The sequence below is a fragment of the Pan paniscus genome, chromosome 20, assembly GCF_029289425.2.
Source record: "Pan paniscus chromosome 20, NHGRI_mPanPan1-v2.0_pri, whole genome shotgun sequence".
Lineage (NCBI taxonomy): Eukaryota > Metazoa > Chordata > Mammalia > Primates > Hominidae > Pan > Pan paniscus.
Genome location: NC_073269.2, coordinates 56476473 through 56502264, shown reverse-complemented (window position 1 = coordinate 56502264; position 25792 = coordinate 56476473). Strand labels below are relative to the sequence as shown.

Below are 25792 nucleotides of genomic sequence, written 5' to 3'. Positions count from 1 at the left end.
TCCCTCAGACCCAGGAGTCCAGGCCCCCAGCCCCTCCTCCCTCAGACCCAGGAGTCCAGGCCCCAGCTCCTCCTCCCTCAGACCCAGGAGTCCAGGTCCCAGTCCCTCCTCCCTCAGGCCCAGGAGTCCAGGCCCCAGCCCCTCCTCCCTCAGACCCAGGAGCTCAGGCCCCCAGCCCCTCCTCCCTCAGACCCAGGAGCTCAGGCCCCCAGCCCCTCCTCCCTCAGACCCAGGAGTCCAGGCCCCCAGCCCCTCCTCCCTCAGACCTAGGAGTCCAGGCCCCAGCCCCTCCTCCCTCAGACCCAGGAGTCCAGGCCGCAGCCCCTCCTCCCCCGGGTTCCCCTCACCAGTCTCCACTGAGACGGAGTCCGGCTTCTTCAGGAAAACGCCAGTGGGCTCTTCTGCAGTCGGGGACTGGTCCTCGGGTGGGGCTTCTGTTCAGGGGACAGGATTAGGATGAGGAGGTCTGAGATAGGCTGGGGAGGGGACAGTGGGCCGCTTTGGGGAAAGGACTTAGAGACAGTGAGGGCCCCTCTACTCAGAAACCAAACATCATGGGGGTTAAATGGCTTTTCCTGACCTGGGAAAGGCCACCTGTCACCCTCGTGGCTGTGTGACCTTGGCCAGGCTCCCTCACCCCTTTGGGCCTCGGTTTCCTCATCTGTGGACTGGAAGGCACTGAATGTGCCTTTGGGGCGGGAGAGGTTTAGAGAGACCGGGGCCGGACCTGGTGATCAATCAGCCAGCTGACCGGAACCGATGCCAGCCGAGGGGCTGGGCTCTGCCTGCGGGTGCCAGGGAGCCCCGGGAGGGCTGGGAGCACGGGAGGCGTGGGTCAGCCCTGGGGCTGTGCGGGGACAGATTCAAGGATAGAGGCTGGGGAAAGGCCTGGAGAGGCGTAGCGGGGAGGATGGAGATGAGAAGCCAGGTCGGCTGAGCCCGAGGGAGCACCTCCTCACCTTTGGGGGCCTCTGCAGGAGCCTCCTTAGGGGGAGCCTCCTTGGGGGCTCCTTTGGGGGCATCTTTGCCTTTGGAGGCCTTTTTGGCCGCTGTAAGGTAGGGGACAGTCATAGTTGAGCATGCGGTCTGCACACCCATGCCCCTCCCTCAGACGCAGGAGTCCAGACCCCCCAGCCCCTCCTCCCTCAGACCCAGGAGTCCAGGCCCCCAGCCCCTCCTCCCTCAGACCCAGGAGTCCAGGCCCCCAGCCCCTCCTCCCTCAGGCCCAGGAATCCAGGCCCCCAGCCCCTCCTCCCTCAGACCCAGGAGTCCAGGCCCCCAGCCCCTCCTCCCTCAGACCCAGGAGTCCAGACCCCCAGCCCCTCCTCCCTCAGGCCCAGGAATCCAGGCCCCCAGCCCCTCCTCCCTCAGACCCAGGAGTCCAGACCCCCAGCCCCTCCTCCCTCAGGCCCAGGAATCCAGGCCCCCAGCCCCTCCTCCCTCAGACCCAAGAGTTCAGGCCCCCACCGTAGGTATAAATTTATCTCAGATTTGAGAGTCTGTGGGATCGGGTTTCCCTTACCCCCAGCAGGCCTGCCCCATCCGCCCAGGCCACCAGGCCCTGACCTTTTGGGTCCGAGGGTATAATTAGCTCTCCCTCTGGGCTGGAAACTGGACACCTGGTGCTGACCGCAGCATCCTTCCCCTGCCCTGCCTGCTGTTCCTTGCCGGCTGGGTCTGCAGCTACAGTAGGGGCTGGACCCACCCCACAGCCTGCTTGGCCTGATGCCAGCGGACCAGACATCCCAGGAGGGGGGGTCCGCCCAGCGGTGCATGATTCCTGCGGTGAGTTCCTCATAGAGAGAAAGCCTCATCTCCACAGAAAGTGTTCCCCATTCAAAGAAGGTCCCCAAACCCCACAGAAAGGACCCCATTCCCTGTATGAAGAAGCCCCGCTAATTCCTACACGGGGAAGCCTCAGTGCCCACAGAAATGAGGCTCCCCCATCCTTAATACAGAGACTTCCCCTGTGACTCCATGCAGATGGGAACCACTAATCTTTATACCCACAATCACCCCATATCCTACAGAGAAGGTCCCTTGGAATCTATTTTTTTTGTTTCTGTTTTTTTCCCAGCAGGGTCTCGCTCCGTCTCCCAGGCTGGAGTGCAGTGGCAAGATATGGGCTCACTGCAACCTCCGCCTCCTGGGCTCAAGTGATCCTCTCACCTCAGACTCCTGAGTAGCTGGGACTACAGGCACACCCCCACAAGCCCAGCTAATTTAGTATTTTTTGTAGTAACGGGGTTTTGCCATGTTGGCCAGGCTGGCCTTGAACTGCTGGGCTCAGGTGATCCACCCACCTTGGCCTCCCAAGGTGCTGGGACTACAGGTATGAGCCACCGCACTGGGCCATTTTTGTTGTTGCTGTTGCTTGTTTTTTAGAGACGGGGTCTCACTCTGTCACCCAGGCTGGAGTGCAGTGACATGATCACAGCTCACTGCAGCCTCAACTGCCTCCTAAGTATCTGGGACTACAGGCATGCACCACCACACCTGGCTGATTTTTAATTTTTTGTAGAGACAAGGTCTCGCCATGTTGCCCAGGCTGGTCTTGAACTCCTGGCCTCAAGCAATCCTCCTGCCTCGATATCCCAGAGTGCTGGGATGACAGGCGTGAGCCCCTGCACCTGGCTCCCTCTGAGTCTTCACTCAGAGAAGTGGCCCAGACCCTGCCCAGAGGATGCCGTCCCCGGATGTGGAGAATCCAATCACATGCAAAGACCTCCCAGTCTGGCCGGGCTCGGCGGCTCATGCCTGTCATTCCAGCACTTTGGGAAGCTGAGGCGGGTGGATCACCTGAGGTTGGGGGTTTGAGACCAGCCTGGTCAACATGGCGAAACCCGTCTCTATTAAAAATACAAAAATAGCCAGGCATGGTGGCGCATGCCTGTAATCCCAGCTACCCGAGGCAGGAGAATTGCTTGAACTCAGGAGGTGGATGTTGTAGTGAGCCGAGATCGCACCACTGCAGTCCAGCCCCGGGGGCAGAGCGAGACTCCATCTCAAAAAAAAAACCAAAAAACAAAAACAAACCAAAAAACCCAGTCTACACACACAGACCCCCATCCCCATCAAGCAAAAGGAACCCAATTTACAACCAGAGAATCCCATCTCCACCAGAGATGCCCCCCCAATCACTTATAGAAAAAGAAACACCCTCCCTGCCGAGTGAAGGGGATCCCTCACCCCACACAGATATGAGACCCACCCCATCTCATACAAGGAAGGAAACTCCTGTCACAAAGGGAAGGGACCCTCTTCCCCATGCAGAGTCGAGACCCTCACCCTAAACCGATGCGGGAACCCCCATCCCGCACAGCAAAGGGAGCCTCCTCCTCACACAGCGAAGGTTCCTCCTTCTCCCAACCCTACAAACAGAGGGGTCCCAAATCCCCATTCAGAAAAGAAGAGCCCCATCCCCACACAGGGAGGGGGTCCTGGCGCCACCTGGTTTTGCCTCAGGCATGTCGGGGGACCTCCTCCTGCTCCTGTGACCGCAGCCGCGTCCCGCTAGGCCCTAGGGAGGACAGGTGGGCCCCTAAGGGGAGCCTTTTAATGAGTCCTGAGACTCCCAGAAGGCTCCGGGAGACATCAGACCACAGCGCCGCCCCACATTCCGCCCGCATGTTCTAAAGGGCGAGAAATAACAGCTGGACCTAGGGAGATGGCTGAGAGCCAGGTCCCCAGGGAGGAGGGGCTGGGGCTCGGACACCTGGGTCTGAGGGAGGAGGGGGCTGGGGCTCGGACTCCAGAATCTCAGGGAGGAGGGGACTGGGTGCTTGGACCCCTGAGTCTGGGAGCAGAAGCAACTGGGGTCCCAGATTCTTGGGTTCCCTAGAAAGGACGAGCGCCTGGACGCCTGGGTCCCGGGAGGAGGAAGAGGAAGAGACTGAGGGTCTCAAGGGGGTAAGGGCTGCGGGCCAGAGCTCTGGCATGAAGCAGGGAGGGGAGGGACAGGGTCTAGGAAGCCATTCTTAGCATCTGCAAGTCAGGAGTTTTCGGGAAACCGGAGCCGGGAGGGAGGGTCCGGTTTCCTAGCGTAGGCAGGACGGCGGCGGGGGGAGGAGGTCCCTGCGCCTCCGGGGAGGGCGCCGCGGCTCTGGGACTCCGGAGTTTCGCGCCCCGGGCGTGGGCAAACCCAAAGAGCTGGGGCCCCGGCCATCTGGGACCCCGGACTGGCCGCCGCCCCTCCTGGGACCGCTCCCCGCGACTCTTCCCGGAGCGGGCACGGCAGGCACCGGACGCGAGTAGGGGGCGGGCGTCCCCGGTGGGGGCGGGTGGGAGGCTGGGAAGGCCCTGGAGGGCTGCCCGGACGTTGGCGCCCTTCCCGGCAGGGGGACCTGTGACTTTCTGAATGGGGTGGCTCTGGACGCGGCGGGGAGCCGAGGGGGCGGGGCCTGGGGAGGGGCGGGGCTTGGGGACACCAGGTGTTGTGGGGAGGAAGGAGGGAAAGGGTGTTGGGGACTTAGGGTTAAGGCTGGGGGACTGCCTGGCTAGTAACGCAGCGTGAGGGACCCGGTGTGAGGAAAACAAGTCCCTCCGCTTTTTTTTCCTGTTCATCTTCCCCCTCCTCCTTTTCCAAAACCCCCTACGAGCCGGAAATTTCTCCGCCTCCAGGGAGCGTCCAGCCAATCCGGCGTCAGTTCCATGTGATGTCACGGGTTGCCAGGCAGACTGCCACTGCGCTCCCGCGAGCCCCGCTAAGTTGGGGAGGGGCCCAGGCCTGTAGTGCCGCGGCCACCTGAAGCCTCGCGTCCCTCGCTGCCAGCCCGAGGGCTCAATTCAGAGGGAAGGGGACAGACACCCAGACGGAAGGGGAAGCGGGGAGGAGGTGGAGAACTTCAGTTGGCAGGAATAGAGGAAGACATAAACGGAACCCTCTGTGCCTGCGCGTCAAGCCTCTTATTTCTCGGCATTAAGGTTCAGATAGGTTTTGCTGTATGGTGTCTTTGTGATTTGTTTGTTTGTTTTTGAGACAGGGTCTCGCCGTGTCTGGAGTGCAGGGGCACGATCACGGCTCACTGCAGCCTCAACTTCCTGTGCTCAAGTGACCCTCCCACCTCAGTAGTTCGGAGTAGCTGGAATTACAGGCATACGCCACCACACCCCGCTAATTTTTTATTTTTTTTGTAGACGGGTGGGAAGGGGATCTCACTATCTTGCCCAGGCTGGTTTCAAACTCCTGTACTCAAGCGATCCTCCTGCCTTGGCCCCCCAAAGTGTTGGGATTACAGAGCCACCGCGCCAGCATATAATTCTCTCTTTGAACTCCTCTCTCATCATCACCCGTGATGTCACGGTGTCTCTGAGAGCCAGCGGCCTCAGTGGAGGGGCAGGATTGCAGTCCCTGACAAAAGGTCCCAGGAGGTTTGTCTACCTCGATGCATCTTATTTTATTCCACATTTAGGGTGACAATGATAGCTTTTGTAAAAAGTACCTTCTTCGTTGCAGGGGGCCCTGGGGAGGACGTTTTACCTGCCCTTCCTCCCTCCCCCTTCCCACTCATTCTCTTAAGGGCAGGTCCCAGCCTGGGCTCTGCCACCAGCTGCTGTGTGCCTCCACATGGACTTCTCGTGTCTCTAGGTCATTGGCATTCCTTCCTCCTCCTCCTCCTGGGAGTGGGGTGGATTTCAGGCGGTGTCAAAGGCTCAACAGGGCTGCAACAGTTTTTTTTTTTTTGAGACGGAGTTTCGCTCTTGTCGCCCAGGCTGGTGTGCAGTGGTGTGATCTCAGCTCACTACAACCTCCGCCTCCCAGGTCCAAGCGATTCTCCTGCCTCAGCCTCCCAAGTAGCTGGGAGTACAGGCATGCATCACCACACCCAGCTAATTTTGTATTTTTAGTAGAGACGGGGCTTCACTATGTTGGTCAGGCTGGTCTTGAACTCCTACCTCAGGTGATCCACCTGCATCGGCTTCCCAAAGTGCTGGGATTACAGGCGTGAGCCACCGCACTGGGCTGGAAAGTCTTTTTGAGATCTTCCTCCTCCTTCTCTCCCTTTTTCACAGAAGGGACAAACTAAGGTTGGGAAGCAGCAAGTCATGCACCCTAGATCCACCTGCCCACCCAGGCTCAAGGACCCGCAGCCTTTGACTCCCTGGGGGTCCCAACCAGGGCTCCATAGTCCACCCAGGCTTCAGTTCCAGCTGGGTTTATACAGTGGTCTAAAGCCAACAGGCTTGAGAAGCTGCTAGGGTGAGATAGCCAGGGATGGCAGCGACTGGGGCAGATTGGAGAACAAATGCCTCATTAGGAAAGGCTACTGTCCTGTTCCAGCTCCCCACCCCCCACTGAAAACTGGCCGACTCTCTCCAGACCGTCCAAAGTTTTAAGTGAAGGCAGAAATCTGGATTATGCAAAGTCTCCCTATTTTGAATGGTCTGCTGTTTTTGTTTTTATTTTCAGACGGAGTCTCGCTGTTTTTATTTTCAGACGGAGTCTCGCTCTGTCCCCCAGGCTGGAGTGCAGTGGCACAATCTAGGCTCACTGCAACCTCTGCCTCCCAGGTTCAAGCGATTCTCTTGCCTCAGCCTCCCGAGTAGCTGGGACTACAGGCATGTGCCACCACGCCCAGCTAATTTCTGTATTTTTAGTAGAGACAGGGTTTCACCATGTTGGCCAGGATGGTCTTGATCTCTCGACCTCGTGATCCGCCCGCCTCGGCCTCCCAAAGTGCTGGGACAACAGGCATGAGCCACCGTGCCCGGCCTTGTTTTTGTTTTTAAGACAGTGTCTCACTCTGTCGCCCAGGCTGGAGTGCAGTGGCACGATTACAGCTCACTACAGCCTCCTACTTCCTGGGCTCAAGAGATCCTCCCACCTCAGCCTCCTGAGCAGCTGGGACCACAGGTGTTCACCCCCATGCTCGGCTAATTGTTTTTGTTATGTTTTGTAGAGACGAGGTCTCATTATGTTGCCCAGGCTGGTCTTGAATGCCTGGGTTCAAGCCATTCCCCCTGCCTCGCCTCCCAAAGTGCTGGGATTACAGGTGTGAGCCGTTGCCCAGCTGATGGTCTGCTGTTAATGTGGATCCCTCACACCTCCACCACCAAGTGCTACAGTGCACTAAAGAGACCACCACCAGCGACCGGGGCCTCGGTTGGGGGGCAGGCGGGTGACGACCTTGAGACTTCTGGTTAGAAATGACATGGGTGGGGAGCTGCCATGATCACCCAAAATCAGTCACGTGGCCAGAGTGGTCTTCAGCATGGCCATAGGGAGTGCCACTAGGAAGGGTAGGATCCCCATGAGAACTCAGTCTTTGTGGGGTCCCTGAAAGGGCATATCAGATGGAGAGCCTAGGAGGTCTCAGATGTGATTGGAGGATCCCAGATATAACAAGGGTGTCCCTGACAGGGCCCAGACATGACACATTTCACTGACTCCCCATCCTCCACCCCAGACCTCTCAAGAGTGATTTCAGACATGACAAAAGGATCTCGGAGGAGCCCTAGATGTGATTGGGGAACTCCAGACACATAAAAAGGGGCAGCAGAATAGTTCCAGAGAATTGGGGGATCTCAAAAATGAGGGGACAGATGTGACAACACAGCCATAGATGGGCGAAGAGATCTGAGATGATAACAGCTCCCAGAGGGCCCCAGAAATAACTAGGAAATCTCAGATCTGACAAGAGGGACCCTTGGACAGGGCTCAGGGTTGCCAGCAGGGCCCCCACCCCAGATGAGATTCAGGGTTTACAGACACACAGCGATCTTAAAAGGGTCCCAGGCCTCACTGGGGAATCAGATATCACAAGAAAATCCCAGAGAAGCTCTTGGGACTCTGGAAGAACTGCTACCCTGCCTCCCCGAGTATAGTGGTCCATAGGTCCTGTCACCCAAAACATGAGGCTCCCAGGGAGTCTGTACATGACAAAGAAATCCCAGAGGGACCCCAGGCACAAGTGGGGAATCCCAGACAGGCCCGGGCTGGGCTTGGGGATTATGGCAGGGCAGCACTCCCCTTACCCCAAAAGGTGGGGATGCGTAAGTCCTATCACCTAGAGTGTGGGGACGCCCTTTTTCTTCCAGGGGGATCCTGGCTGGGACGTGAGGTCCCCCAGCGGCTCCGCAGGTGGGAGCCTCGGGTGTGCTCAGGCCCGGCGGGCTGCAGGCAGCAGCGCGCTGTCGAACTGGTAGGTGAGCTTGCGCTTGACCTTGCGGATCTCGCCGGTCTTGGCGTAGTTTCGGAGGGCGCGCGCCAGCTTCTGGTAGGTCATGCGCTTGCGGTTCCCCTTCTGCTGGCCCCAGCGGCGCGCCAGGAGTTCCTTGTGCTTGGAGGAGAACTGGAAGACGCCGGCGCCTGGCTCCACCCACCACACGCACTCACGCATGTCCCCGCGCGTCAGTAGCCCCAGCAGGAACTGGTACAGGCGCAGCTTCTTGCGAGTGCCTGCGGTGGGGTCGGGGGCACGCGTTAGGTGAGGGGGTCCCTAAGGCCCCGCCTTCCCCATCCACCCTCCTCCGAGACTTCCACCCCGGCCTCCATCTCCTGGATCTGAAAAGTGGGGTGAGGGAAGTGGCTGTTACATACATCTGGCTCTGCGCCCCTCACCACGGGGGGTGGGGGGGGCAAGCCACTCCCCCTGCCCGAAGCTGTCAACCCCAGGCCCCCTCCGCGTTCTGTGCTTTAATTTTCGAGATTTACATCTGTCCTGCCTTCCGCCCTGCGGCCAGCACGTAATATTCCATATTTGTTGAGCTAGTGGATGAAAGAATCTGTGAAATGGGTTGACAGCGCCGCTTAAAGGATTATAACAGAGAGGCGAACAGATCTGGAGGCAGTTGCATTGGCCTGGCTATCTCTCCAGCTCCTGGTCTCCCAGCCTCTCAGCCCAAAGCGGGACAGGGTCCCGGGAGAGGCCAGGGCACCTGACTCCTGGGCTCCTAGGGTTTAGTTTGTTTTTGAGACGGGGTCTTGCTCTGTGGCCCAGGCTGGAGTGCAATGGTGCAATCTCGGCTTACTGCAGCCTCTGCCTCCCGGGTTCGAGCAATTCTCCTGCCTCAGCCTCCCGAGTACCTGGGACTACAGACGTCTGCCACCATGCCTGGCTTATTTTTATATTTTTAGTAGAGACGGGGTTTCGCCATGTTGGCCAGGCTGGTCTCGAACTCCTGGCCTCAGGTGATCCGCCCACCTCGACCTCCCAAAGTGCTGGGATTACAGGCATGAGCCACTGCGCCCGGCCAATAACTGGGAGTTTCAAAGCAGGGCACTGGCTACAAGAATCCCATCTCTGCCATTTTACAGCAGTGTGACCTTGGGGTGGTGACGTAGTGACATCTTAATTTCTTTTTTTTCAAGGCAGGGTCTCGTTCTGTCACCCAGGATGGAGTGCAGAGGAGCAATCACAGGTCACTGCAGCCTCGACCTCCTGGGCCTAAGCAATCCTCCTGCCCCAGCCTCCCCAGTAGCTGGGACTACAAGTATGCACCATCATGCCTAGCTAATTGTTTTATTTTTTGTAGAGATGGTGTCTTACTATGTTGCCCAGGCTGGTCTTGAACTCCTGGCCTCAGGTGATCCTCCCACCTCGGCCTCCCAAAATGCTGGGATTACAGGTGTGAGCCACTGCACCCGGATTGAATTCTTATAATTTTAGGCTGCCTCGGCATTCATTGAAAGTATAAGTTGGAGGCTGGGCACGGTGGGCCATGCCTGTGATCCCAGCACTTTGGGAGGCCAAGGTGGGCAGATCACTTGACGTCAGGAGTTCGAGACAAGCCTGGCCAACATGATGAAACCCAGTTTCTACTAAAAATACAAAAATTAGCTGGGTGTGCTTGGCTCATGCCTGTAATCCCAGCTACTTGGGAGGCTGAGGCAGGAGAATCACTTGAGCCCAGGAGGCAGAGGTTGCAGTGAGCTGAAATCATACCATTGCACTCAGCCTGGGCAACAAGAGCGAAACTCCCTCTCAAAATAAAATAAAATAAAACTAAATAAAAGTTGGACATTCTCATGCTGGAAGCAGGGCTGTCCTCCTTGGCAGTTCTACATCTCCCTCCCCGAGTTCCTCAGTGTGGCTGACCCAGATATCTCTCTTATGCAACCGACTCCTGGTGACCACCTCCCTGTGGGAGAGCCATGGACAGCCTACTTGACGGCCCTGCATGGACTGTGCAGATGCCTCAGTGACCCCCTCTCAGTCACAGCGTGACCTCCTGGAACTTGATCCTGCTTGCTTTCAACCCACCAATTATTTATTTATTTATTTATTTATTTATTTATTTATTTTGAGATGGAGTCTTGCTCTGTTGCCCAGGCTGGAGTGCAGTGGCATGATCTCAGCTCACTGCAAACTCTGCCTCCTGGATTCAAGCGATTCTCCTGCCTCAGCCTCCCAAGCAGCTGGGATTACAGGCGTGCACCACCAGGCCCAGCTAATTTTTCTATTTTTAGTAGAGACAGGGTTTCACCATGTTGGCTAGGCTGGTCTTGAACTCCTGACGTTAGGTGATCTACCAGCCTCAGCCTCCCAAAGTGCTGGGATTATAGGCCTGAGCCACTGTGCCTGGCCTGAACCCACCAATTAAAACCCCCCTCAGGAAACCTGTTTGGCCGACGCCTTGGACCCAATAAAGGCGTCAGTCCACTGGTCCCTCTCTCTCTCCCTCCCTGCCTGCACTCCCTGACCTGGTGTGTGTGGCCTCCAGGCATGCCATGTATGCCCCAGGACCTATAAGCCATAAAATAATTTATTTCCGGCTGGGTGTGGTGGCTCATGCCTGTAACTTCAGCACTTTGGGAGGCTGAGGTGGGAGGAGCACATAGGCTCAGGAGTTGGAGTTCAGCCTGGGCAACATAGCGAGACCTCACCTCTACAAAAATTTTAAAAATCAGTCAGGTGTGGTGGTGTACGCCTGTGGTCCTAGCTACTCAGGAGGCTGAGGCAGGAGGATCGATTGAGCTCAGGAGTTTGAGGCAGTAGTGAGCCGAGATTGCGCCACTGCGCTTCAGCCTGGGTGGCAGATGGAGACCCTGTCTCAAATAAATGAATAAAAATAAATAAAATCTTTATTACCATCTTGTGTCTTTCCTAGTCGTTGGAGAGATCCTCTCCATCTTAAATGTCCTAAGTTAAAATAGGTGACTTAATTAACCTCTCTGAGCTGAAGTCTCTCAGCCACAAATGAGGCTGTGTGGCTGGGCACAGTGGCTCACGCCTGTAATCCCAGCACTTTGTGAGGCCAAGACGGGCGGATCACCTGAGGTCAGGAGTTTGAGACCAGCCTGGCCAGCATGGTGCAACCCCATCTCTACTAAAAATACAAAAAATAGCTGGGTATGGTGTGGGTGCCTGTGATCCCAGCTACTGCGGAGGCTGAGGCAGGAGGATTGCTTGAACCCAGAAGGTGGAGGTTGCAGTGGGCCGAGATCGTGCCACTGCACTCCAGCCTGGGTAACAGAGTGAGACTCTGTCTCAAAAAATAAATAAACTAATTAATTAAAAATTTTTAAATGAGGCTGTGGTTTTGTTTGTTTGTTTTTGAGACGGAGTCTTGCTCTGTCACCCAGGCTGGAGTGCAGTGGTGCAATCTCAGCTCACTGCAACCTTTGCCTCCTGGGTTCCAGCAACTCTCCTGCCTCAGCCTCCTGAGTAGCTGGGATTACAGGCATGTACCACCATGCCCCATTAATTTTTTTTCCCTTTTTTTTTCTTTTTTTTTAAGACAGAGTCTTACTCTGTCGCCAGGCTGGACTGCAGTGGCAAGATCTCGGCTTACTGCAACCTCTGCCTCCTGGGTTCAAGCGATTCTTCTGCCTCAGCCTCCCGAGTAGCTGGGACTACAGGTGCACACCACCATGCCTAGCTAATTTTTGTATTTTTAGTAAATGTGAGGTTTCACCATGTTGGCCAGGATGGTCTCGATCTCTTGACCTCGTGATCCATCCGCCTCAGCCTCTCAAAGTGCTGGGATTAAAGGCATGAGCCACCATGCCCAGCCTAATTTTTGTGTTTTTAGTAGAGACGGGGTTTTGCCATGTTGGCCAGGCTGGTCTTGAACTCCTGACCTCAGGTGATCTGACCGCCTCAGCCTCCCAAAGTGCTGGGATTACAGGCGTGAGCCACCACACCCAGCCTGTGTGTTGATTTTTACAATGCACCGTGGAGCATGTAGTGCCAGGTGCTTCGCAAGGCGCTTTACAGTTATGAGCTCATTGAATCTCCATCATAACCCCGTGAGATGGGGAGGATGACAGTGATGCCCACTTTACAGACGAGAAACCGAGGCCCAGACACAGAAAGGAAGGAGCGATCTCAGCTTTCTTGGGGTTGAGCATAAAGGATGTTGGGCACACGGGCAGGGGGCAAGGGTTGAACCGTTGGGGGTTGATAGCGTTATTATTTCTGTTGCTGTGGTGTCGGGAATGATGGTGAAGAGGTTGACTTATTGAAGTGCTCACTCTGTGCCTGGCACTGCTGTCCCATTTACACTTACTATCCCATTTAGTCCCCCCAACGACCTCAGGAGGGTAGACACTATCACCTCCATCCCCATCGCACAGACAGGAAACCTGGGCACAGAGAGGTAGAGGCACTTACCCAAGGTCACACAGCCAGCAGGTGGTGCGAATCTGGGAGCTGCCCAGAGTGCTGGAGTATATGTAGAGGCCCAGGAAGCCATGGTGCTCTCAGCACCCCCACCATCTCCAGCTGGCATCTCCCCCACCCCAGCCACTCCCGCATACCTGCCTCGGATCCCTTCCCCTCGGGGCCAGCCACGAGGGCCTCATCCGACTCGCTGTCCGAGACCTCCAGGGCAGGGCTGTCCAACGGTAAGTCTTCCTCCTCTGATAGCACGGGGCTGGGGTACGGGGCATATGCCGGGGGAACCAGGGTCTGCGGAAGGTCAGGGTCACCTGCATGTCCAGGGACCCCTTGTCTCCCTCCACTTCCTCCTCTCAGGCCAAGGCGGTGGCCCTCCTGGCTCTGGTCTCCCTCTTTGTTGACAGCCTGGACTTTGGCCTTTGTTCAGATCACCACGCTGTGGCCAGGGGACACCTGAGGTACCTCCTCAAAGCCGGCCCAACACAGGTAATGCGAGTCTGCCCTGTCCCTGGCTTCCTGTCACTACCTCTCTTGACTCACTTGTTCAGAGGGGCAACAACGGAACGTAACCTGGCAGGCCGCTGCAGGGCTTACTATGTGCAGTCTCAGTGCAGTGCCCGGCACCCAGCAAACCTCAACCAAATGACTGAGCTTGAGTTTTCTTTTCTTTTTCTTTTCTTTTTTTTTTTTTGAGACAGGGTCTTGCTCTGTTGCCCAGACTGGAGTGCGGTGGATTGCCTCGACCTTCTGGGCTCAAGCAATCCTCCTCCCACCTCAGCCTCTCAAGCAGCTGGGATTACAGGCGTGCACCACCACACCTGGTTTGGGCTTGATTTTAACTGTCCCCTTACCACTCACCTGGCTAGCGAAGTTCTCCGTGGGGTATGCGGGGAGGCCAGGCCCCGGGGCCTCCAGGCTGGGGGCCAGTTCGAGGTTCCCTGCAGGGCTGTAGGTGGGGGGTTCGTAGCAGAGCTGGGCAGCCTGGGGGTGGCTAAAAGCGGCTGCTGCCGGGTCGAAGGCTTCATAGGGGGTGGCTGGGACAGGTGGGGCCACAGTCCAGTCCCACAGGGAGTCTGGGGGAAGGGCACTGAGTCAGAAGCTGGGATGTCTCACGGAGGCCTCCTCGCAGTCGAAGCCCCCAGCACAGAGAGGCCATTGTAGGCTGTGCAAATCTCTGACCCCAGGATTTGCATGGAGGAGCGGATGGGTGGGAGAGGAAAGGGGAGGAGGGCTATAGGCCCGGGCCACCTTTATCCTGTTGTGCTAGGAAATGACCTCCCCTGGGCCTCAGCTCCCCTATCTGTGAAATGGGCCCCAAGGCAGGAAGGGCACAGGGCTGGGGTCACTCACCAGGAGCCCCCTCTGAATCAGGGTAGCTGGAATGCTTGCAGCTGTCCAGGTCATAGAAGACGCCATCTGGGTACTGATACGGGGTGCAGGAGGGAAGAGGGGTCATCCCAGGCCTTGGGGACTCCCAACCCCCACCCTGGACCCTTGGGGAGACTCCAGCACAGACATGGGAGAGAAGAGGGGATGCTGGAGAGATTAGAGCAACAAAGAAACACAGAGACTAGGCATCAGAGACAGGGACAAAGAGACAGAGATACAGAGAGTAGAGACACAACCCAATAGGGGCACACAGCAGCCAGCTCCTGCTAAGACGGTGGGCTCCCAAGAACCCTGGCCCCTCACTGGCACACAGTCAGCGCATCAGGGCGCCTGGAGAAGGGGTGGAAGAACTCCCACAGCCTTGCCTGCCTGGGGGCTCCGGAGGTGAAGGGCAAGGGGAAATGGGAGTGTTTCACTTAACAGAGGCAGGGGTTAATGCTTTTTAAATACACCTCCAGGCCAGGCGTGGTGGCTCACGCCTGTCATCCCAACACTTTGGGGGGCCGAGGCGGGCAGATCACCTGAGGTCAGGATTTCAAGACCAGTCTAGCCAACATGGTGAAATCCCGTCTCTACTAAAAATACAAAAATTAGCTAGGCGTGGTGGCGCACGCCTGTAATCCTAGCACTTTGGGAGGCTGAGGCCAGTGAATCACCTGAGGTCAGGAGTTCGAGACCAGCCTGCACAACATGATGAAACCCCATCTCTACTGAAAATACAAAAATTAGCTGGGCCTGGTGGCAGATGTCTGTAATCCCAGCTACTCTGGAGGCCGAGGCAGGAGAATCGCTTGAACCTGGGAGGTGGAGGTTGCAGTGAGCTGAGATTGCGCCACTGCACTCCAGCCTGGGTGACAGAGTGAGACTCTGTCTCGAAAAATAAATAGGCCGGGCATGGTGGCTCATGCCTGTAATCCCAGCACTTTGGAAGGCCAAGGCAGGCAGATTATGAGGTCAGGAGATCGACACCAGCCTGGCCAACATGGTGAAACCCCGTCTCTACTAAAAATACAAAAATTAGCCAGGCATGGTGGTGCGCACCTGTAGTCCCAGCTACTTGGGAGGCTGAGGCAGGAGAATCACTTGAACCCAGGACGCCGAGGTTGCAGTGAGCCGAGATCGCACCACTGTACTCCAGCCCGGCGACAGAGCAAAACTCTGTCTCAATAAATAAATAAATAAATAAACCTCCATATGTTGATTCGCCCCATGAATCATGTGTTGTTGCTTCAAGAACTCGAGTCTAGGAAAAATTAAAGCTAGATCCACACCATGCCTAGGACCTGGCAGTCTCACTCCTTGGCATTTAATCAAGAGAACTGAAAATGGATGTGCACAAAATAGCCTTGTTCCAGAATCATCCCAGCAGCTTTATTATGAGTCTCCAACTGGAAACAGCCCAGGTGTCATCAACAGGAGAAGGGATAAACAGACTGTGGTGTGGGCTGATCATAGATAGAGTACTATACAGCAAGGAAAAAGGACAGACACTGACACACACTTCATGTTGAGTGAGGGAAGCCAGACCCCAAAAGGGACATGCTGTATGACTCACTTTACATAAAGTTCAAAAGCAGGCAGCTGGGTGCGGTGGCTCACGCCTGTAATCCCAGCAATTTGGGAGGCTGAGGTGGGAGGATCACTTGAGCTCAGGAGTTTGAAACCAGCCCGGATAACATGGTGAAACCCTGCCTCTACTAAAAATACAAAAATTAGCTGGGCATGGTGGCACATGCCTGTAATCCCAGCTACTTGGGAGGCTGAGGCAGGAGAATTGCTTGAACCCGGGAGGTGGAGCTTGCAGTGAGCCAAGACGGTGCCATTGCACTCCAGCCTGGGTGACAGAGCGAGACTCCTTCTCAAAAAGCAAAACAAAAAAAAGAGCAGGCAAAACAAATTACAAATTGGTGGTGGAAAATATCAGAGAAAGGTATTGACTGAGAAGGGACAGGAAGGAATATTTCAGAGATTGAAATGTTCGGTATCTTGATCTGGCTTGTGGCTACACGGTGTATAGATAATGCAAAAACACAAGATTTGTCACTTTACTGACTTGTTAGTTACACTTCAATTAAAAAAAAACAAACAAAAAAACATGGCTGGGGTGTGAATGTGGAGGGGCATAAACAGGGGCTTTCTTTCAACCACATCAGTAAGATTTGATTATTCAGACTGGGTTGTGGGTTCAAGGGTGTTGGGTATAGTATTCCGTATCTGAACTGTTAGAGAACACAATTTTTAAAAATACGAAAAAGAAGGAAAGGAACATGAAAATACATTGTCTGAATATGGGATGGGCAGAGAGAGATACAAAGCCACAAGGAAGTGGATTCAAGCCTGAGAGGGGGAGAGAGACATCAAAAATACGGATGCGGGGTAGCGGGAGATACCAAGGGGGAGCTCAGAAACAAAGTGACAGGAAGAGGTGGGAGGGGAAACTGAGGCAGGAAGCAAATGACTTCTCTGAGGGAGGTCACTGTGGGCCACCCCTCCCTGGCCCCCAGGGGCCCCAACTCACCAGACAGCTGAAGTGTGGCCCGTCGAGCCTGGAGGGGGAGAGACACAGGGGCATGCCGAGGCTGCCTCCAGCCACCTGAATCTCAAAGTGGTTGGGGGCTGATGGGGAGGCGGCAGCAGCTGTGACCACCGCAGCCCTGTGTGAGGGACCAGCCCCACCACATTCACCGGACTCCCCCACTACCCCCTGCTGGGACAGGAAGTGGGGGGTGGGGGGGAGGCAAATGTCCCCCTCCTCCCCAGGATTTGCATAGACACCCTGGTGGGGAGGGGCAGGGAAAGTGAGGGAGAGAAAGTCCCGGAAAGGAGGTGTGGGGATGGAGAGGGGGCCTGGGTCAAGTGGGGCCTTGGTGGCGAGTCAGTTGAGTCCAGCTTGGACCAGAGGAGAGGGATGGAGAGATGTCTGGGTGGAGAGGGGGAAGCCCGGAGAAGACTCAGATGAGGAGGCTCAAGGAGAGGTGGGACACAGAGAAAGGTGTGCAAAGGGACATTCACGCACAGAGGCGGGGAGGATTCCTGGAGCCCCAGATGGAGGCACTGAGAGTGAGGGTGAGGCAGAAGGAGACCAAAAGGCAGGGAGAGCGAGAACTGGAGACAGAGACACAGAGACAGGCAGAGAGACAGAGAGCAACAGGCAGAATGTTGAGAGCTGGGAGATGCCAGATACAGAGCGAACAGATACGGGAACTCGGGGAGACGGGAGGATGGACAGAGTGAGAGCCACGGAGGACGCCCGCAGGAGGGCACGCTAGCAAGTGTTCCGGGGAAATGAGATCTTTGGGGACCAGGAAGGACAAGGACTGGGAGGATGGAGGAGAGTCCCAGCGAGGACATGCTAGCAAGTGTCCCGGGGAAATGAGATCTTTGGGGACCAGGAAAGATAGGAACTGGGGGGATGGAGAGTCCGAAGTGAAGAGGGAACAGAACCAGAAGGGGCAAGAGACAGGGCGGACCCCTCCCCTCCACTCCCACCCACCGGCCGTGAGGAGCAGAGAAACCACTGCCCATGGGTGAGGCCCCAGAGGGGCAGTGCAGGTGGGGACCCCGGGTGCAGGTTTGGGGGCCCTCACTTACTGTGCAGCCTCCAGGGCGAGCATGGTGGTGCCGGGCGGGCTGTTTGCCGCCCGCTGCAGCCGCCAACCCTATTTATATCTTGGCCCAGCCCCTGCCGGGGGGGAGGAGGGTGCCCGCTGGCCACAAGCTCGGCCCTCCTCAAAAATCCCCTCAGGGAGGGGGTCAGGGGAGGGGGCTGGATTGCACAACCCCTTTGTCACGTGGCAGGGAGGGCGGGCCAGGGGCTGTCTGGATTTGGGGATCCCCGTGGGGCTGGGTTTGGGGGGCTGACCTTGAGGGCTGGAGATGGGACAGGAGCTGGATTTGGGGGAACCCTGAAAAAATCGAGGAAGGGCTGGGGTTCACTGAAGAGGAGAATCAGGAAACAGAGGATCTGGACCCAGGAGCCGAATTCCAGCAGGGGCAGGCTGGGGGCCGAGGGGCAAGCACAAGACTCTCCCCGGGGGATGTGTGAGGTGACGGGAGGGCCGAGGGCGTCTGAGGGCAGTTAGAGGCTGCGGGGATAGAGATGGGAGTCGCTGGGGGGAAACCCAGACCCAAAGCCCATTGCCAGGACCCCGACGTGGAAACATCGTGGGTGTGTGGTCCGGCGGGGGGTGGGGGGGTCCTCTTGGCCGGGCTGAGGAGTGGAAGCCCCGGTGCGCCTGGGGCTGCCCCAGGGCCTGGAGGAAACAGGTCAGCACCTGGAGGGCGGGGCAGCCACCAGGGTCCCCAGGGTCATCACCAGGGAGGGCTGGGCCGGGGCCAGACACCTGGGGGCCCTAAGCAGGGCAGAGAAGCGCTGGTATAAGGGTTCATTCAGGGCCAGAGAGGAAACTGAGGCAGGCTTGGCCCACATGAACCAGGCAGCACAGGTGGGAGTCCGGGGGCTTTTGCTGAGGATGAGGGGCGGTGCGGGCCTCAGAAGGGTCCCAGCCAAGGCCAGGGCTTATGAAACCAGACAGTGTCCCCCAGAGACCACAAAGCACCATGTAGCAAAAGTCCAGAACTTTATTAATTCTCCCTGGTCCCGCCCCCGCCCCATGGGATGCTTGCAAGGTCACCAGGCCTCAGGGCCAGGGGGTCCGAAGCGCCGCAGGAGCTGCTCCTGGTCTTCCAGGTCCTTCCGCACCTTCTTGCGCATGTAGAAGATGGGGCAGTCCCGGCTGCGGGTGGGGGCAGGGGCAGGGTCAGGACCAGCCAAGGCCCAGTGCCCAGCCTGGGAGAGGGGTGGGGGCTGTTCCCAGGACTTTGGTCCCCGCCTGCTGCCCAGCCCACCCGCCCCCTCCCGCAGCGGGCTGTTTGCTCAGCAGGCACGGTGGGGAGCCGATAACAGCGGGTGCCTGGCGAGGTGCAGGGCCATGGCTGGCCGTATATCACCTGTCACCTGGCGTGGGAACCCACCCCGCCTACCCGTTCCCTGGGGAAAGCCCGGCCCCGCCCTGGGGAGGGGGCCAGGCTGGCTGGGTGTGTCGGGAGGACAGCCATTTCCCGGGCAACACTGGGTGCCGGGCGCTGCCTCCCTAAGCACCCACCCCCTCTGGGGGGCTGGGATGGGCCCATTTTTCAGACAAGGACACTGAGGCTCGGGACAGCTCACAGCTGGAAGGGGATGGGCGGGGAGGATGCTCAGGAGAGGCCTTGGAGTCAGAGGTTGGGTCCACAACCCACAGGCCTGGGAGCTGGGAAGGGGCGGGGCAGCCCAGGGTGGGGACACGGCACACACCTGGTGCAGATGACGTCCTCGTGCAGGCTGCCCTGGCAGCGCTGGCACTGCGTCCAGAGGCGCGAGAAGCGCTCCTCCAGGGCATTCAGATGGGATACCTGGGGACGGCAGCGGCTGAGCAGGGCGCCCCCGCCTCCCCACCTGGCCCCTCCTCACCTCCCGGCCCTCTCACCTCCTTCTGATACAGCTCAGACTCCCGGGGCTGGCAGAACTCACACACGGCTCCTGTGGGGAGGCGGGTCAGCCCAAGTGCTGGGGCCCAGCCAGGAACTGGGCCACCCCATCCCTGCCCACTGCCAATCCCAGCTTCTGAAAGTCCCCAGAGGCTGGAGAACAACGGAGCAAGTGTGCTGGGAAAACTCCCCTGGGGAACTCCCGGGGTGGGGGCCGAGGACCCTCTGTGGGGGGTGGAGACAGGGGCCACCCGCCCAGGGGCCCTGGGCCCACTGGGTGGCAGTGCCAGCCGATGGGGTGGGTGTCTAGGATCTGGGATGATGGCAGAGGCAGGCTGAGGGCCAGTGGGGGCCCAGTGGCCAGGGCCGCTCACCTTGGTGGCTGAGCACTGTGCGGCAGCCAATGCAGCAGTTGCGGCGTTTGGCGAAGGCCAGGAGGCCGCCCACCTTGCCCGTGAGCACCGTCTTGCAGCGCGTGTGGTCCCCCCCTGCAGGAGAGGAGGCAGGTGGTGGGCCGGTGACCTCCCCTGCCCCCCCAGGGTGCCCCCAGTCCCCTGGTGCCCCCGTACGCAGTAGCACAGCCTCGGCACGGCCCTCGCCCAGGATGGGCTCGAAGATGCGCAGGAGGGGCTTGGCCAGCTGCTGCTCCAGGTAGTACTGCGTGTCAATGGGCAGGCTGTGCTCCAGCACGAACAGCGGGTCCTGCGGCCACATGGCAGTCACACCCGGGCAGCCAGGGAAAGGGCACCGGGGTGGACACGGGGTGGTCATGGGGCCTGGGGCTTAGGGCCTAGGCCTGCCTGCGGGCTGTGCCATGGGGGGTCCTGGGTCTGGGATGGGGTCGGAGGTCACGGAGTATCTGGGCCACAGAGTCTGTAGGGCTCTCAGGTCACCACGGAAGGGTCAGAGTTCACAAGGGGAAGGAAGGATGAGGAAGGGGTCAGGAGGTCAGAGGTCATGGGGCTAAGATGTGGGTCACTGGGGGTGGGGGTAGAGCTGGAGGATTATGAATCCAAGGGAACCCCCGGCTGGGGAGCTGTATGCACAGGGGACGGACTGGGGCCCCTTCCATAGGGAAGCAAGGGAGGGGTCAGAATAGAGGGGGGACCTCCAGAGGGGGCCGAGGCCACACCCAGGCTGCCATGGGGGGCGGTTCTCAGGGCCCCACAGGGCACGGGAGGCCCCACCCTTCCCGCAGGCCCGCCCATCTCGGAAAGCAGAAGTGAGAGCGAGGGGGCTGGGCGGGAGCAGGCAGCCAGGTGGGCCTGACCTCCGACTTCATGTAGGCGGCCACACCCTTGGCGGCACTGATGATCACGTAGGGGACGCGGTCGCCCAGGCTGGGCGCACTCCCGGGGTCCCGCTTCCTCATCCTGCGTGGAGACGGGGTGGCGGGTGGGTGAGGGCAGGTGGGTGGCAGGGGTGGGGGTGGGGGTGTAGGAAGTGGGCCCAGCTGGCAGGAAGGAGGGGGTTATTTCTGGCCGGGCCACCCGCCCCGCGGCAGGACCTCTCGGCCAGTTCCACGTGGGCCTGCTTGCCGGCGTAGTCGGAGGCCGCGCGGGTCAGCTCCTTGGTGATGACCAGCTGGGAGATATCGATGCGGTTGCACAGCAGGTCCGAGATGACGTCCTGTGCATGAGCCACCGCGCCCTCGGGGTCTCTGTAGGAGAGCGGGCCGCACAGTGTCACCAAAAGGCACTGAGGGCCAGGCTGGTGCCTCCATGGGTCTCAGGGCTGGAGACCAGGATGAGCTCTTAGGGCTGAGGCTCAGGGCAGAGAGGGGCCCTTCCTACCATAGGCTGCAGAGTGGCAGAGGCAGGGCCTGAACCCACAGCTGCCCAAGCCGACTCTTTCCACTGCTTCACCACCGAGGAAGAGCTGGGCCTGACACCTGTGTTCCCAGGGGAGGAGGGGCTGGGGGTCTGGAGTCTTGTATCTAAGAAAGGAAGGGGTTGAGGGCCCCGACCCCTGGATCTGAGGAGGGGGCTGGGGGCCTGGACCCGTGGGTCTGAGGGAGGAGGGGCTAGGGTCAGGACTCCTGGGTCTGAGGGAGGAGGGGCTAGGGGCCTAGACTCCTGGGTCTGAGGGAGGAGGGGTTTGGGGCCCAGACCCCTGAGTCTGAGGGAGGAGGCCCCACACACCGGTCGATGAGCAGGCGGCGCAGTGAGGCAGTGACCAGGTTGGCCACAAGGGGGCAGTTGTCCCTGCGCACGGCCTCCAGGCCCTTGCAGTCCATGCGGTCGTGGGCGTCGGGCCGGGAGGAGAAGAGCAGGCCCGCGTAGCGCTTCTTGCTGATAAGCAGGTATGGGAAGTAGACCTGGGAGGGAGCCGTGGCCGAGACCCTGAGCCTGAGGAGGCCAAGCCCCAATCCGGAGACGCCCCCCAGAAACTGAAGGTAGACAGGGTCCCAGACACAGGATGAGGACATGGGAGCCGTGCCCTGAGCCTGGTGGGATGGACCCTGAGACACTGTGTGGCTGGAAGTGGCTCCTGAGGCCCCTCGGCAATGCCAGGGCCCCCACACCAGAGACCCCAATCTGAAACAGAGACTGGGATAAATCCAGATAGTCCCTAAAACATGAGATCCAGACAGGGGAGTCAATGAAGCATCCCATGAAAGAGAGGAGAAACTACGGCTGGGTGAGCCCTGAGGCAGAGACCTCCCCACTCTGCGAGGCTCCAAGTCCAAGGCCTGGCATGAGAGAGCATTAAGCCACGGAGAAACAGTACAGTGTGAGAACTGGGCGTGGCGGCTCAGGAGGCCAAGGCGGGAGGATCGCCGGAGCCCAGGAGTTGGAGGCTGCAGTGAGCTGTGAACTCGCCACTGCACTCCAGCCTGGGCGACAGAGCGAGACCCAGTCTCTTCAAAAGAAAATATGGTGCAAGGTTTCCTGGGACCAAGTGTGCTGCACCCCGAGGGCCAGGGGCAATGGTGCACAGATCTAAGGTGCACCCCCATCAGGGTCCCTGCGTGGAGGGCAGCTCCACATCTGACAGGTACTGGGAACCTCAAAACCAGGGACAGTGACAGGGTTTTCAAAGAACAGATGCCATCCAGGGTAACAAAGCCCAAGGCCTTGGAGGCTTCCCAAACCAAGGCCCCAGCCTCAGGAGAATCTAAGCAGCAACATCCCTTCACACTGTGGCTTTTGTGAACCCAAAGAACGGGACACCCTGAGTACCCTGATGAGGGCACCTAAATGCAGAGCCCCTGACCCAGCCACGCACCTTCTCAAACTCCAGCCGGATGGGCGATGGGAAGTGACCTGACACCCAGTCCGCGGCCTCCCGCCCCAGGGCCATCGCCTCAGCCACCGAGGACACGCCGAATCGGCACATGACGGAGTCGGTGTCACCATACACCACCTGCGGGCGGCGGGGATGTGTGTATATGAGAAGCAGGGTCCCTTCTGTCAACTACTGGTGTTGGGGGGTGGCGGGTGGCTAATGCCAACGGGACCCAAGGATGCAACAGGAGAGTGGGCAGGGTGTGACCAGGAGGCACGGGGACATGGGGGTCCGGTCCGGCTTCCATCCCCCCACCTGCCCTGGGCCCATCTCAGGGCAGCGGTGGGCGGCCCCCGACCTTGGCGCTGGTGCTGTAGCCATTCTCCACTGTGTACTTGGACTCCACCAGCTGCTTGGTTTTCTCGATCATCTGACGTCCGAACCCCGTGACGCTCTGTCGGGGAGAGAATCATGTGGAGTGAAGCCCTGGGGGCCATGTGCAGTGAACGTGGGCTGGTGGGGGAGGGGTCTCACCTCTGCCATTTCCCAGTGGCATGGGCTTATGCACAAGCCACTCTGCCCCTCCTGGGCCTCAGTTTCCAAATCTGCAAAATGGGACTATGAGGCGGCTCCTCAATGGTCAGGTGGAAAGAAGTGGGTTCCCTGGCTCAGAGTTCTGGGCATGCACAAGGAAGTGACTACATCAAATGCATGCTGGAAAGACTGCGGCCTGAAGAGGCCACTGGCCCAGTGTTTCCCTCACATTGACATTCTGGGCAGCTCTCTATGGTACAGGACCACTGACATAGCCGGCCCCATCCCTGGAAGCCAGCAGTGCCAACCCCCATCCCTGTACCACCAGAACTGGCCCTACGTACACATTGACAAATGCCCCCCAGAGCAGGGGGTGGCACCACCCTGACTAAGAAACCATTGAGAAACCCACTGTCTTATTTTAGAGTTAAGAAAACTGGCTGGCGTGGTGGCTTATGCCTGTACACCCAGCACTTTGGGAGGCTGAGGTGGCTGGATCACTTGAGGTCAGGAGTTCGAGATCAGCCTGGACAACATGGTGAAACACCATCTCTACTAAAAATACACACACACACACACACACACAAACACACACACACACACACACAAAACTAAAAAATACTTAAAAAACACCACCACCACCACCACCACCACCACCAAACCTGAGGCTGGGGGTGGGGACACCAAGGAGAGATGGGTGTGATTCTTCTGTTTTTGTTTGTGTGGATCCAGTCAGGAAATCTGTCTAACTAGAGCATTTTGCCCATTTACATTTAGTGTAATTACTGATATAGCTGGGCTTACGTCTACCACTTTACTGTCTAGCTTTTACTTGTTCCACCTGTCCTATGTTCCTTTTTCTTTCCTTTGTAATCTTTTCCTGAAATGATTCAATATTTTTTTTTTTTAAGAGACAGGAGGCCAAGCGTGGTGACTCACACCAGTAATCCCAGCACTTTGGGAGGCCGAGGCAGGTGGATCACCTGAGGTCAGGAGTTCAAGACCAGCCTGGCCAACATGGTGAAACCCCGTCTCTACTAAAAATGCAAAAATTAGCCAGGCGTGGTGGCGGGTGCCTGTAATCCCAGCTACTCAGGAGGCTGAGGCAGGAGAATCACTTGAACCTGGGAGGGAGAGGTTGCAGTGAGCCAAGATTGTGGCATTGCACTCCAGCCTGGGTGACAGAGCAAGACTCCATCTCAGAACAAACAAACAAAAACTAAAAGAGACAGGGTCTCAACTCTGTCACCCAGAATGGAGTGCAGTGATGCCATCACAGCTCACTGTAACTCAAACTGCTGGGTTCAAGCCATCTTCCCGTCTCAGCCTCCTGAGTAGCTGCAACTATAGGCATGAGCTACCACAATGCCTGGCTAGTTTTGTTTGGTTGTATTTTTTGTAGAGATGGGGTTTCACTATGTTGCCCAGGCTGGTCTTAAACCCCTGGCCTCAAGTGATCCTCCCTCCTCAGTGTCACAAAGTGTTGGGATTACAGGCATGAACACTGTAATTCATTACTTTTTTTTTTTTTTTTTGAGACGGAGTTTTGCTCTGTTGCCCAGGCTGGAGCGCACTGGCGCAATCTCGGCTCACTGCAACCTCTGCCTCCTGGGTTCAAGCGATTCTCCTGCCTCAGCCTCCCGAGTAGCTGGGATTAGAGGCACCTGCCACCACTCCTGGCTAATGTTTTGTATTTTTAATAGAGACAGGGTTTCACCATGTTGGCCAGGCTGGTCTTGAACTCCTGACCTCGTGATCCGCCCGCCTCGGCCTCCTAAAGTGCTGGGGTTACAGGCGTGAGCCACCGCGCCCAGCCAATTCATTGCATTTTTATTATTCCACCTCTTGCTCCCATAAGCTTGAGAGACAGAAATAAGGAAAGAGGTCAAGAGACAGAAACAGAACAGTGACAGAGGGAAGCGGCTGAGAGAGAAAAGACAAGAGACACAGGATTGGTAAGAGGCAGCCCCAGGGGAGGGCCAAGCCGTGCTCTCTTGGCCTGGCCTCTGCTTCAGGGCTGGAGCCTGATGTCCACACAGCCACCCCTTTCCACCAAGGAGGCTGGGGAGGCAGCCGGGGACTGTGAAAGGCAGAGGGGAGTTGGGAGCATGCAGTGAGCGATTCACTTTGTGCAAAGAAAGGTCTGGCTCTTGCCTGGCTCCTGGTAGTCTAAGCCCCTAGAATATCCCGCCTGATAACAGTGTCTCTGTTCCAGCCTGGGCAACATGGCGAGACCCTATCTCTACAAAAAATAACAAAAATAGGTGGCGCGTGCCCGCAGTCCCAGCCACTTGGGAGGCTAACGTGGGAGGCTCACCTGAGTCCCGGAGGTTGAGGCTGCAGTGAGCCACGATTGTGCCACTGCGCTCCAGCCTGGGCGACAGAGTGAGACTCTGTCTCAAAAAAAAAAAAAAAAAAAAAAAAAAAAAGGTGTTTGTGTACCTGGGACTTTGAACCACACCAGGTAGTTGACACTAACATGGTTTATGGTAGGGCCCGGGGCCATGCAGTATCAGTTTGACCTCTGGGGGTTGCTGAGGGGCCTGGGGATGATGGAGTCACTAAGGCCAGTCACAGGGTGCTCCATGCCTACAGGACTGACACCCAAGAAA

At 57.9% G+C, this 25792-nt stretch overlaps 3 protein-coding genes across 10 annotated transcripts in view; all 3 read right to left on the bottom strand.

The window, feature by feature from the left end:
• Nucleotides 1–4337, bottom strand: part of MYBPC2 (myosin binding protein C2) — a 35120-nt gene extending 30783 nt beyond the window's left edge. Inside the window, exons 1-3 of the mRNA XM_034946532.3 lie at nucleotides 3451–4337; nucleotides 960–1049; nucleotides 348–434 (exon numbers count right to left, since the gene is read on the bottom strand). Of these exons, the coding sequence (XP_034802423.1) occupies nucleotides 348–434; nucleotides 960–1049; nucleotides 3451–3469 (196 nt within the window). The 5' untranslated portion in view covers nucleotides 3470–4337. The remainder of the gene's footprint in view (nucleotides 1–347; nucleotides 435–959; nucleotides 1050–3450) is intronic.
• Nucleotides 4338–6588: 2251 nt separating this feature from the next.
• Nucleotides 6589–17636, bottom strand: SPIB (Spi-B transcription factor). 4 transcript variants are annotated; one of them, XM_008966142.5, is made up of 6 exons: nucleotides 17541–17636; nucleotides 16468–16495; nucleotides 13911–13983; nucleotides 13419–13633; nucleotides 12705–12851; nucleotides 6589–8398 (listed from the first exon to the last, which is right to left on the bottom strand). In XM_008966142.5, the coding sequence occupies exons 1-6, from the start codon at nucleotides 17561–17563 to the stop codon at nucleotides 8351–8353; spliced, it is 534 nt and encodes a 177-aa protein (XP_008964390.1). In that variant the 5' UTR covers nucleotides 17564–17636; the 3' UTR covers nucleotides 6589–8350. The 4 variants fall into 4 exon arrangements, with proteins under 4 accessions (XP_008964390.1, XP_003813671.1, XP_054959349.1 ...); XM_003813623.6 differs by having other exon boundaries at nucleotides 12701–12851; nucleotides 17541–17626; XM_055103374.2 differs by lacking the exons at nucleotides 16468–16495; nucleotides 17541–17636 and having other exon boundaries at nucleotides 12701–12816; nucleotides 13911–13976.
• An 876-nt stretch (nucleotides 17637–18512) lies between these two features.
• The window catches only part of POLD1 (DNA polymerase delta 1, catalytic subunit), a 33987-nt gene continuing 26707 nt past the window's right edge, over nucleotides 18513–25792 (bottom strand). For 4 of the 5 annotated variants that reach the window (XM_003813619.5, XM_055103371.2, XM_008966141.4 and 1 more), the window contains 10 exons: nucleotides 23005–23100; nucleotides 22647–22784; nucleotides 21560–21735; nucleotides 20926–21078; nucleotides 20689–20791; nucleotides 19988–20120; nucleotides 19793–19906; nucleotides 19418–19470; nucleotides 19246–19343; nucleotides 18513–18685 (listed from right to left, as the gene is read on the bottom strand). In XM_003813619.5, coding sequence (XP_003813667.1) covers nucleotides 18580–18685; nucleotides 19246–19343; nucleotides 19418–19470; nucleotides 19793–19906; nucleotides 19988–20120; nucleotides 20689–20791; nucleotides 20926–21078; nucleotides 21560–21735; nucleotides 22647–22784; nucleotides 23005–23100 — 1170 coding nt within the window. In that variant the 3' untranslated portion in view covers nucleotides 18513–18579. The remainder of the gene's footprint in view (nucleotides 18686–19245; nucleotides 19344–19417; nucleotides 19471–19792; nucleotides 19907–19987; nucleotides 20121–20688; nucleotides 20792–20925; nucleotides 21079–21559; nucleotides 21736–22646; nucleotides 22785–23004; nucleotides 23101–25792) is intronic. The other variant, XR_008622052.2, reaches the window with a different exon arrangement.